We start from the raw sequence: 12,123 nt of genomic DNA, 5'->3' as shown, positions 1-12,123 counted from the left end.
CTAGTCCAAAAGCAGAAGACGCCAATCTCTGTTTGTCTCTTCACTGTGGCAATCACGTACTAATCACTCTGACAGCCCTCCGGGTTTGGCCCACGCACATGCATCACAACAGCTCTCTCTGCTGCTGCCTGATCTTTAACTCATGCACTGCCATAAATTCATAAAAAAAAAAAAAGATCATTAAAAAATTAGGGGCAAGAGGCAATTACATTTTTTTATTGTAATTAATCGCATGACTTCACTAGTTAACTCACGATTAATCACCAATTTTATATCGGTTCTAAATGTATGTTAATAAAATTCTAGGTTTTCATACTCTTGTTAACAAAAGTGGTGAAAAAATGTTAAATAGAAATAGTTCAAATGAAATTTTGACGGATATAGCCGTCAATGGTTGTGAATGAATAAAAAAAAAAAAAGATAAAAAATTCGGGGCGTCAGGCTATTAAAGTTTTTAATTGTAATTAATCGCATTACTTCACTAGTTAACTCGTGATTAATCACAAATTTCCTATCTGTTCTAAATGTACCATTTTTTTTTTAGGTTTTCATACTCTTGTTAACAAAAGAAAAAAAAGTTAAACTAATAGAAGTAGTTCAAATGAATTTTTGACATCTATAGCCATTAATGGCAGTGAACGAGTTAAACAGGCAATGTTGATTTGAGCAACAACATAGCAAATGCCAAATGTGAAAGTTTCTCGTTGTAATTGAACAGAACTTTGTTATTAACAATATTTAGACTATAGCAGACTAAGGATATTCGCACGTCAATATGATTTTGGGATGCTACATGAACTTATATTACAGGAGTTAAAACATTCTGGCTGTCTTTTTATGTCAGAAACTTTTAATTATCACTGGTCTTGTGATTCTGGCATACATTAACGGACAATAACTAAACATCCAGTGAGGCTTAATCAAATTATTTACAGTCATGTTGTTGTACACTTCCTTTCACTTTTCTTTAATACACAAACACTGACTATTCTCAATCATCTTTATGGGATGCACCTCTGCTCGCATTGTTGTCCTACTGATCCGAAAATATTTAGTGGCTGCTAATAGAGCGAGGCATCATACCGCCATTTCGATTTCCTTCACTGACCTGCATGAGCTGCTGCGTGAGCTTCTGCATCTCCGACAGGTTGAGCTCACTAAACAGGTCCTGTACCGGGTGCAGACCCTCGTTCTTTCTGCCCGCACGGTAGTCTCCATTCATTTTGGCCAACATGGCGCCCGCATGAAGGTGAGCGTTGTTCCGACAACTGTCGTCATTGTTGCCGTTGACGGTGGCAATAACGCTGCCGTTGCTGCCGTTGGTGCCGGCACTTCCGGTAACCTCCTCCGGGAACTTGAGGCCTTCGACGCCAGTGACAGTGAGGGCAATGTGGGCGCCCGCCCCGTACACGCTGTCACTGAGGCTGAGGTGATGAGCCAACTCTTTTCGCAGATTGTTTTTCTGCTCACGCTCACTCTTGAGGGCATCCAGGGCCTCCTCAAGTTGTCCCGCGGAGATTTCTTTCAGACGTAAAGCGTCTTCAAGTTGGCTGTTCAGCAGAACGGTCTCCTCTTCCAGCACCTTAATCTCATGCTTGAGACCCTCATACTCGACCTGAAAACAAGGAGGTGAGCTATATGACAATATAGAATAACACCGGTAATGCAGCTCTTGAAGAGATCTTGTGTAAAACAAAACCCATTGGAGGTGTTTAATTTAATTTTGACAGGTGCCTTGTCTTGGTCTTATTCCATTGGGGCAACGCCAGAGTCCAGAACTGAAAGGAAGTGCTTCATTGGTTGTGCATAAGCACACAAATAATGATATTTCGATTGTAGCACACTTTATTTGGAGAAATAATACTCAGTTTGGATTGATCTAGTCCAGGAATCTCTTAAGTCCAGTCCCGTGTCTAATTATTTAGAATTTAAAACTATTTTAATGTTACAAGAGATATGTTAAAACATATATATCACTTCCTTGAGGTATTGTGCTACTTTACTCTACACAATATAATGTAATTTTTACATTATAAATAGTGTATTATTTATTCATGATTTATTAGAGAGTTCTTGAAGAAAATACAAATATTATTTTTTTTTAAATCAAATGAAAAAGTTAAGTAAAAGAATATATGATCCAATTTTTTAAATTGAAATATATAAACAAAAATAAAATTTAAATGTTACAAGATAATGTTACATATATATATATATATATATATATATATATATATATATATATATATATATATATATATGTATATATATATAAATAAATAAATAAGTTCAATAGTATTTTGTACAAGATGTCGATCTTCTTTACATTTTTTTCTGTCCAAGGCCCACAGTGGATAAAGTTTGAACATTCCTGACAATATAATTGGGTACCTTTTTTTTTTTTTTTTTTTACTATTGCTTGAACAATTTACCATTCCCAGCATATAATTAGTGCTTAAATAATTGTAACATAAATAAATTAATTAATTAAAAAAAAAGTACAAACACATTTCAATATGAAGCAGTGGAGTGTTTGTCGATATCTCCAATTTTAAATGCTAACAATCGATTAATAAATGAGTCAAACCCTTTATTTGACCTAAAACTCTCTTTTTCAAGGATGATCTGGTTTAACAGGCAAAGCACAATTCACTATTTCTTTTTTACATTTTTTTTTTAAATATCAAAAGTCAGCAATGTTATCTTTGTTGAGACATTTTTCAGGATATGTCTTTTGGTCAGCAATTAGGTGCGTTGTAAGAGTAATGCAGCATTATGTAGCCACTGGATAATCCATATTGGCTAGATAGTGTGGATACTGGACAAGAAAAATGTCATGGCTTGTGACGTGCAGAGAAATAATGTAAGCAGGTTACACCAAATTGCCGTTTGAAGCCATGACAGATGACAAATGTGTAAAACAGCAGGTAGCTATAAATAGAAGTTCATGTGAGAAGCCAAACGTTCCCCACTAAGATGTGCCAAAACCTTCATTTGATTATTACACGGCCTCAGTACTGACCTGGCTCTGCTTGAGCGTCGAGACCAATTTCTGCAAGGTGATGTTCTCCTCCTCCAGCTCTGTGTAATCCTGGAGCAGCCGGGTCTCTCTGAATTTATACTCCTTGATCTCCTCCCTCATCCGACTCCTTTGGAGCTCCAGGATGTCATTAGTCTGGGCACAGGAAGAGACAAATTGACATTTTTAATGTCACAAACGTCTTTAGTGAACTGTTTGTTGCGTTGTAAAATGTGTGTGTGTGTGTGTTTGGGGGGATGTTTAGCTGCAGTCTAAACAAGCTATGGAAATTGAAAAAATTATTTGTAAGAATATTGATAAATTTACAAATGAAGACATGTTATTTATTGGATGGATGGATTTGTGTGTATTTCTACACTTCTTTTTTTTTACTACAGGACTCCCTTGCAGCTCTCATGGTGTAAGTGCTGAACAAGATACACATCAAGCATGACGGACGGTCTGGTTTTGCTTTTAAGAAACGATGACTCCTGTAGACCGTCCATGCAGATCATTAAGAAACAATTTGAGCTTCACAAATGCTGACAGCAGCTCCTAAAACTATTGATGCTAATAGAGGCTAAAAATAAATGTGAACTAGTTAGCGCTAACTGTAGAGCTAGGAGTGAAGAACGCAACATATCTTTACCAACTAATCTGCTTGCAAAAGTTCATGTATTTGATACATTTCTTGTTATGATCTTTTAAAGTGTGCAGTAAGTGTAGTAATAGTTATCCCGCATGTGCCTCGCGAGCTCAGGGTATTTAGTTTATTCCACAGTTTAGCCTCGGATTTGCACCCCACAATGGGGTCGTGGCCCCGGTGTCTGACCCCAACTCGAACTCCTATGCTGCCCGCCACAATGTCTGCAGACACGCATGCACATAAGCTCACGTTAATACCGTATAAACATTTGACCAAAGTCATGAGCAAACACACTGGAAACAAAACTAGAAAGAATATAAGGAATATTTTCATTATTGAATCAAAATAGGGGGAAGAGACCCACAACAGACATTTGGATGGACATTAAGGACAATTAGAAACTTTCTACAACAGAAGTAAATGTATTAATTGGGCTCATAGCACTCAAGTGTCACAGGGCATCATGTCACAGGGGATGACCTCTTTTAAAACATCACTTCGAGTATTCTGCTCCTTTGAGGCATAATAAGTTTTGAAATAAGTTTTAAATAGGAAAGTAAAGCGTGCCTTGAGGCTTTCATAATAATCAGTGAAATGATAATTCCTCTGACTGCGACAGAGTAAATCTCATCAAATACAGCTCAATGCCTTTTGAATGAATGTTTTTTCTCTGTTAATTAAAGTTGGATCATACTAATGCACATTAAATGTTGTTTTGACATTGTCTTTATTAAAATAAAACGTATGTCTACATTTGAGAGTTGCTTATCGTCACCCTTTTAAAATAATTGCCCAAGTCATTATTTTGCAAAACAAATCTCCTCATGATGCAAATGGTTCATTTTTTTGTGCTTCCTGAAAAATTAAGTAACTCATTCATTCGGGGGGTGGGGTCTGGGGATTTGGGGGCCGGGGTGCGGCGAGGGCTGGGTTGTGGTGGGTGGCGGGTGTGGGCGGGGGTTGTGGGGAGAGCTTTGGCTGTGGGCTTGCCGTGCCCCGTTCTGCTGCGTAGGTAGTGTCTGGTCGGTGCTGGATTTCACTTTTCTTTCTTTTCTTTGATCTTTCCTCGGGTCTCCTGACAACTTCACGACTCTAGCGGGAAACTGAAGTATTCGGTTTAGGTGAAGGGTATGGGATTTTTAATAGGTTTCAGGTGAATTAATAAACACAAACTCACATGCATGCACAGATGCACACACACAAAGAGAGAGAGAGAGCAATGATGATGACATGTTGAATCGGTAAGATTACTGAATGAACAATACTGAGCTCTCTCTAAGAGAGATTTTTTTTTTAAGGAATCTGTTTCCGTTTTGTAGCAATTAGTGTTAGATCATAGCTAAGTTTAATCATTATTCACAAATCAGTTTAAAACACTGGGGGGGAAAGCCTTTTTGCAACATAGCCCTGGTTGATCTCTTATACTCTGCTGCCACCTGCCACCTGGAGCAAATGAGTTGCCGTCGATATTGGGCAAGATATAATTTTCATACCATGCATAAATTTGTGTTAGAAGATGTGTAGAGGTGTTAGTAACTTTGCAAAGCACGCCCTCCCTAAACTCACCTCTCGCAGATCCAGCACGACCGCGTTGAGCCTCTCATTCTCTGATTGAGTGTTTGTAGTCACAGAGCGACCCAAAGTCAGCTCCGCCTGCAGCTCCAAAAGACGAGACATGTAGTACGCCTCCTTAGAGGCAGACTCCTGCAGCAACGTCTCCTCATTGCTCTCGCCGTCTTCGGCCACCTTCCGCTGGATGCTGTATGCTTGGCCGAATGCCTGAGGAAATGCAGCGCAATTTGAATTCAATCAAAGTTTGTGATCTCACATCATAAACATTTTTGGCATGTAATGTATGGGAAGAAAAACTTTCAGAAGTTGTCCAAGAACAACACTTGCGTTAACTTCTATCCAGAAGGGATGAGGTTTCATTTGATCAATAGACACACTGTTCCCATTTTTCTGACACAGGTTTCTACAGCAGTGAGAGCTGACATGTCATGATAAAGGTGCTGCTCGAATGGAAAAATCAAAGTGAGGAGACAACAACACAACTGAGCTGTCATCCTGCTGCAAGCAAATAAGACCGATCTGCTATTACATGTCATGCATCATCAAGAATTATTCCAAAAATATTCAGTTTTCTGAATGTCACCTAAGGGTTAGCACAGTTTAACTCATTCACTGCCATTGACGGCTATAGACGTCAAAAATTCATTTGAACTATTTCTATTAGTTTATCATTTTTACTACTTTTGTTAACAAGAGTATGAAAACCTAGAAAAAAATGATTGTACATTTAGAACAGATATAAAATTTGTGATTAATCGTGAGTTAACTAGTGAAGTCATGCGATTGATTACGATTCAAAAATTTAACCGCCTGACGCCCCTAATTTTTAATAATGTTTTCTTTTTTAAATTGTCAGGCGATTACATTTTTTCATTGGAAAAAATGTTAAACTAATAGAAATAGTTCAAATAATTTTTTTACACCGATAGCCGTCAATGGCAGTGAATGAGTTTCCTCAATTGCTATTACTGAAACAATAAACAATCCAACACTTTTTCAGGAGAGCATCACATGCATGCCTCTGCCAAGGCTCAAAATCATGTCACAAATGGGTCGTTCCATGGCAAATCCTACAGTGGGCTTAACCAAACATATTTTGATTTGAATGAAACTTGGTATGTTTGTTGATATGGATGGCACAACACCAAAACTTAAATTTGAGGTCAATTGGAGCAGAGGTTTGGGACCTATGGCCCACCAAATTTTGATATTTTGACCAAAAAGGGCCATGGCCATGGGTTCCTTTGAACCCTTGTATCTTAGGAACTACAAGGTCATTCATCTCTGAAACTTGTTTTCAAGAACATATGAGAGATTACATTTCATGAAAATTTTTGTTACGGTCACATGATCCATAGGTTCAATTACAAGGTCAAATCACAGTTCGTCAACTTTCTAAACTATGCAGCGACCATCTAAATGATTGCTTGTTGAATTTCACCCCTGACCTAAAATTAGAAATTTATTGTTGTGCCATCACTATCAACAAGTACACCGAGTTTGATTAAAATCAAAATCTGCTTGGTTATTCCCAGTCAACAATGATGGCAAACGTTAAATGACATTTAACAAACGTACACGATGTCCGAGGAGAAGCAAGTAAATAAAGCCTTTTTTTCCCCAAATCGTTAAAAAACCTTGTCTGGGAAAATTTGATATGCAGACAAACCATCTAAACCACAGGTCCGGTCCTCGAGAGTGAACCAATGATCAGTTCATCAGCAAGTTTTGCAGAAGCCTGTTAACGATCCTGATCGTGAATCAGGTGTGTTGGTGGAGCGAAACATGGTAAACAGGCTGGATTAGGCACCCCTAATCTAAAAAATTCAATTAGATTTTACAAGGATTTTCCATTATGTAACACCAATCAACATTGCAGATTTCAATATCAACATTGCAGTAGATAAAAAGTAGAATCACACCAAAATGTGACAAAACCATCTTTTTAGCTATCTAAAAAAACAGAACCCACACCAACTATCTTTTGCATTAATATACTTTTCTCCCTCATTACCTCATCTTTTCTCCCTCATTACCTCATCTTTTCTCTCACACACATTTTGTAGTTGGCCTTTTACCCACTCTCCCTCCCCGGGGAACCACCCTGGGATCCTGGTGAATGATTAAAAGTACAAAACCATTAATTAATGCAAAGCATTGTTTGAAAGAGCTCAAATTCCCACTTCACAAGAGTGGCTGCCAATGTCCGAGCAGGAGCACCGTCACCCGCAGCTGAACTCTGCAGGAGGAAGAGGGGGAAAGCTGGCCTCACGGGGCCCCACTTAGTGGATTTCCAGCACACGCAGAACACAAAAGGGAGAATTTGCAATGCAAAATCAACAGTAGCGCTGTTACACTACACATTTACAGCAAGCAATGAAATACACACACGGTCAGGTCACACGCGCACACACAAAAATGTCTAACCAACACGACTGAAATGTTTTAAAACATTTCTTAATGTGTGTAAACAAAAAAAAATATCACAGCATATTGTAAGCATAAGGCATTTTTGTACACTACACCAATTGATCTTTAAATACTGTATGGGAAAATTACCGTTATCCTATAAGGGAATTTGTAAGAGCCACCAGGTTTGTGGTGTTTTTTAAATATTTTTTTAATTTGAGTGGCGGAGTGTGTGCGTGTGTTGGAAAGCGACGTTCTCAAATGAGTCAACTCTTCATATCATGGTGGGGTCGCTAATTCAGAGCCCCTCTGATTATGCAGCCATTTCCTGGTATACCGCTCTCACACAAATATTACAGAATAAACGGCAAACTGCTCAGAACAAGCTCGTTAGGGTTAAGTCCATCCTTGTACACTTTGGCACTCAGAACATTTGGAAAAATTCAACTGGTTTATGGTAGAGAACGCATTATTTTTATGAAAATGCTGCTTACTTTTAAAATAATTTCAAACAAGGTTCCTAAGTTCCTGCAAAATTATTTTTCCCTTGTCTGCCAAAGTCATCAGTATTCTACATGAGGTAGTTCAACTGATTTTGTCCTGTGCAGATTCAAAACCCTAATGTGTAAAACCATTTTTTTGTACAGTGCGGCAGTGTAATGGAACCAACTGCCAAGGGAACTAAAAAAAATTGTGGATCTTTACATATTTTTAAAATAGCCCTCAAACTGTGGCTACAAAACCACACTTAAATACTCAAATGAATTAAGTATTCAAATCAACTTATTTATTCTTATTAAATAATCAATTTTGTATTTTATGAGCTGTTAAGTACTTTTATTATGCTACTGTTGCCATTACCCAGTTTTTTTTATATGGAAAAATACAAGGTTTTGATTTAAAAAGTATTTTTTAATAATTGTAGTTTATAGTTTTTACTTGAATGATTGAGTATTTGAATTCAACTTATTAACTTTGTTGATTAAATGATGTTGCCCTTCTATGTCTTTGTTTTTGTCCTTCTGTGTGTCGAGGACCACAATGGAAATAAGCCCTCTGGCTTTATTGTGTGTTTTTATCCTCGCTGGTACCAGACTGAGTGATTGGAAGTTTGGCTGTGTTCTCTGTCATCACCAAATAAAAATCAATCAATCAATCAAAAAGCTAATCAGTCGTATAATCATTACTTCAACTTTTTATCATGTTTTTGTTCATCTTTAAAAAATAAAAATAAAAAATACTTTGTAAGTATTGTGATTTTTTCCCTCTTTTTTTCGCCCTCTTTTTCTGTGATCAGTGACAATGGATGGAAATTGTTCTATGGCTATGATCCGATGTGGCGTGTTTACATGCATAAGTCCCCCATGTATTGTTCATTAACATGCAATGTTAAAAAAAATAACATTTATACCACAGTTATACAGATTATTCATGAGTATTGGATTAGAAATGATCACTTAATATTGCATTCATGGAGATGCATTGTTTTTATACAACAACCCTCCTTTCATGCACAGTGATGCGTTCCTAAAAGTCCACCACATTTGGCAACCACTCTACATAGGAGGGAGTCACAGGAAGTGACACATATGACTCATTGCCTTGGCACAACGTTCGGAGCGGCCTGTTGCCGTTGCAGGGCAGCTGCCTCGCAGCTAAAAATATGACAGTGACAGCTCTGCGTTTTTCAACTAATTATGTGAAAAGCAGTGACAATGCATGTATGCTGAGTGATAGTAAGGATGGCTCCTCTCGGTCCTGGGCCTACTTGTCCTACTTGGCAGATATACACCCACTGTTCTTCATGTGAAGAACGCTTCCTGAAGATAATATTCATACAAAATAAGTGAGTGGCAGCTCAGCAGAAAGAAGCATCATAATGAATTCAGCCTCAGGGGCCTCAACCTTGTGTGCCTCACTGGATCAGGTCCAGACAATGGGGCTAAACCTGCATATATACCCAGCCAGAGGCCATCGCAGGAGAAGCTGACATGGGACACAAACTCCGTACAAGGGGAAGCGAGGAAGGTGCGCAAACCCCGAAATCCTTACCCATCTGTGGTAGCTGCTAATGAGGAGTCAGGGGAGGGGCCGCTAGCTATGCCTATCTATTTTTACACTCTTAAATTCCATCGTCGTTCATAATTAACTGCATGCATCAGGTCTGCCTCATAGCCAATTTTCAGGGTGAATGAACAAGTTAGAGAAAAAAAAACGTTTACCCTCCCTAATTACTTATTGTGGATTAGCGTTAAAATAAAGGATACTGTCAAAATAACCTCATATTACTAATCATGTTGTCATGTTTGGGTTCTGTTTTTCCTTGTGTGTCTCCCTTGGTCTTGTTAAGTGTAATCCTGCCCTTCCTCGTGTTAACCAATCAGTGCCCTCAGCCACTTGTGTCTTGCCCCAGGTGTGTCTTGTTGTGTCATTAGCGTGTGTGTGTTTAGTCTCCTGTCTGTGTCGGTTCATTGTCATTTCTCTCCCGTCATGCTACCAATTTTTGCCTAGTTGTCCTCCCCACGTTTTGTTTTCTCTTGCCATTTGGAGTTCGCTTTTGTTTTGTAGTAGTTAAAGTCCTTTTCTTGTTAGTGATGTGCTTCTCGGGTCGAATCCCTGAAGCGTGTGCCGACTAATGTAGATGAGTGGTTCATGAACGGCGAGTCGATCCGCGTGTTGATGACGTAGGTGGTGACGTTTGAAGCCCCGCGAAGCGGATGTACCACGTGACTGATTCAGGAAATGATTCGCTAGGTTTGAGTGTAGTTCGAAATAAAAGCGGCAAAGAAACGCTTCATCAGTACGTGATGTGAAAGTTTTTTTCAAAAGCAGGTGAAATTCTCTGCAAAAAAAAGAAACCGCCTTAGTCCAAAAACTTTGGAAAAAATATTGTTTTTAAATAAAAATGAATAAGCACTTTATTTTACCTCCTTATTTCACATTTTCACTTGTTGCATAAGCACAAACATAGACAAAGTAACACAGAACAATTCATGTTAAAACACTCTTCAAATATATATTTTTTTGTATTCAGAGCATGATTTACACCCCACCATTTTATTGCATGCACCAAACATGTTTTTCTGTCCACATGATGGCGTAGTCGAGGAAATTAATCATCTTGAAGCCCCGACGTGTGTGTGAAGTATTGCCTGCAGGGCTTGGCTGCTTTATGGGGCTTCATTTTGCCATCACTATTTTTTGTACATCACCTTCGCCTCCTTGCCCTGCTTCCCTGCGACTCGGTCCTCCACCAAACTTTGCCTTCTTGACACATGTTTGCTTAATTTACATACACCTTAAGGCCAGACATGGTACTCTGGTCATCTTCACTGAAGACTGTGTTCATCATGGCAGCAGACGCTCAGCAGAAAGGGTGGAAAACAAACAAATCTATCCAGCTGAAGTGGGGTGCAGAGTGTTTGTGGCTTCTTCCACCATTAGCCTGTTGAAGCTCCTTGGGATTCATGGACATGCTCTGCGGCAGACAATAAGATCAGTCTCTGAAGCAGCCGAAAGCAGCAGAAGGTGGATATGGGCAAATTCGGAAAGATCCTGACTGGGCCCAAAAGAGTGGCGGTACTGCCCGCTCGCTAAAACCCCCCACCTTTTAAAAATCGGGTAACTGTTATGATTGGGTATAAGACACAAGCTCAGGCGTGATCACCTTTGGTAAGGGTGTCTAGTGTTGAAAGGCCGAAACACCCACTGATTCAAAGGAACACTACTGATTGTGTGTCCAAAAAAAAATTAAAAAATAAGTGTCATGGGGGTTTGGCGAGTGAATGGTATTGCTGTCCTCCCCATGTCAAAATACAGCTCCCATACTTTCAAAGCGCACCTCATGTGTCTACCATCTTTTGGCACAATGGATAATTTACCATCATATCCTGTGTTTAATGATTCAGTAGTGCCTTAAGTTTAATTTGAATGTGAACAATTCAAAAATTTCATTGACATTGCGCTGTTCCCTCTGCTGTGCACACTTTGGTCACAAGCCCGCACTCTAATACTTCCATAATAAATATAATACAGTAAGCTCAGTAAGGTACAGTAGTGTACATAATTTTTCGCAGAGGATAAAGAATATATGCCTGTGTGAGTACGGCTTCACAATATTGGAAAAACATGCGATATGTGATATAGCTGTTGAATGCAATATTTAACATGTACCTAAAGAAATTACTTCATGAAATTATTATCTAATGAAAGAATTACAAGCTCCATGCATTCTTTTTTTTTTTTTTTGAAATTGTAATTACCCTAGCTCAACTATTGGATGGTGATTGACTGACTGGTCAAATACAGATAAAGCATACAATTCCATAAGAAACCTATTGCTTGTCTTGCGATATGTATATTCAGTGTTTCCCACACCATGTTAATACTTGGGCGGGCCACCCAAGTAAATTGGCCACCACCCAAGAAGTTTTTAATAACATTTTTTAAAACTATATTTAAAAAGAAAAAAAATTTG

At 38.6% G+C, this 12,123-nt stretch overlaps 1 protein-coding gene across 3 annotated transcripts in view; it reads right to left on the bottom strand.

The window, feature by feature from the left end:
• Positions 1–12,123, bottom strand: part of bicd1a (bicaudal D homolog 1a) — a 33,660-nt gene that overhangs the window by 8,555 nt on the left and 12,982 nt on the right. For all 3 annotated transcript variants that reach the window (XM_077567221.1, XM_077567223.1, XM_077567222.1), the window contains exons 2-4: positions 5,232–5,444; positions 3,023–3,175; positions 1,109–1,615 (exon numbers count right to left, since the gene is read on the bottom strand). In XM_077567221.1, coding sequence (XP_077423347.1) covers positions 1,109–1,615; positions 3,023–3,175; positions 5,232–5,444 — 873 coding nt within the window. The remainder of the gene's footprint in view (positions 1–1,108; positions 1,616–3,022; positions 3,176–5,231; positions 5,445–12,123) is intronic.

This window comes from Vanacampus margaritifer, chromosome 6, assembly GCF_051991255.1.
Source record: "Vanacampus margaritifer isolate UIUO_Vmar chromosome 6, RoL_Vmar_1.0, whole genome shotgun sequence".
Classification (NCBI taxonomy): domain Eukaryota; kingdom Metazoa; phylum Chordata; class Actinopteri; order Syngnathiformes; family Syngnathidae; genus Vanacampus; species Vanacampus margaritifer.
The sequence above is the reverse complement of the archived record's forward strand: the minus strand, read 5'-3'. Positions and strand labels throughout refer to the sequence as shown.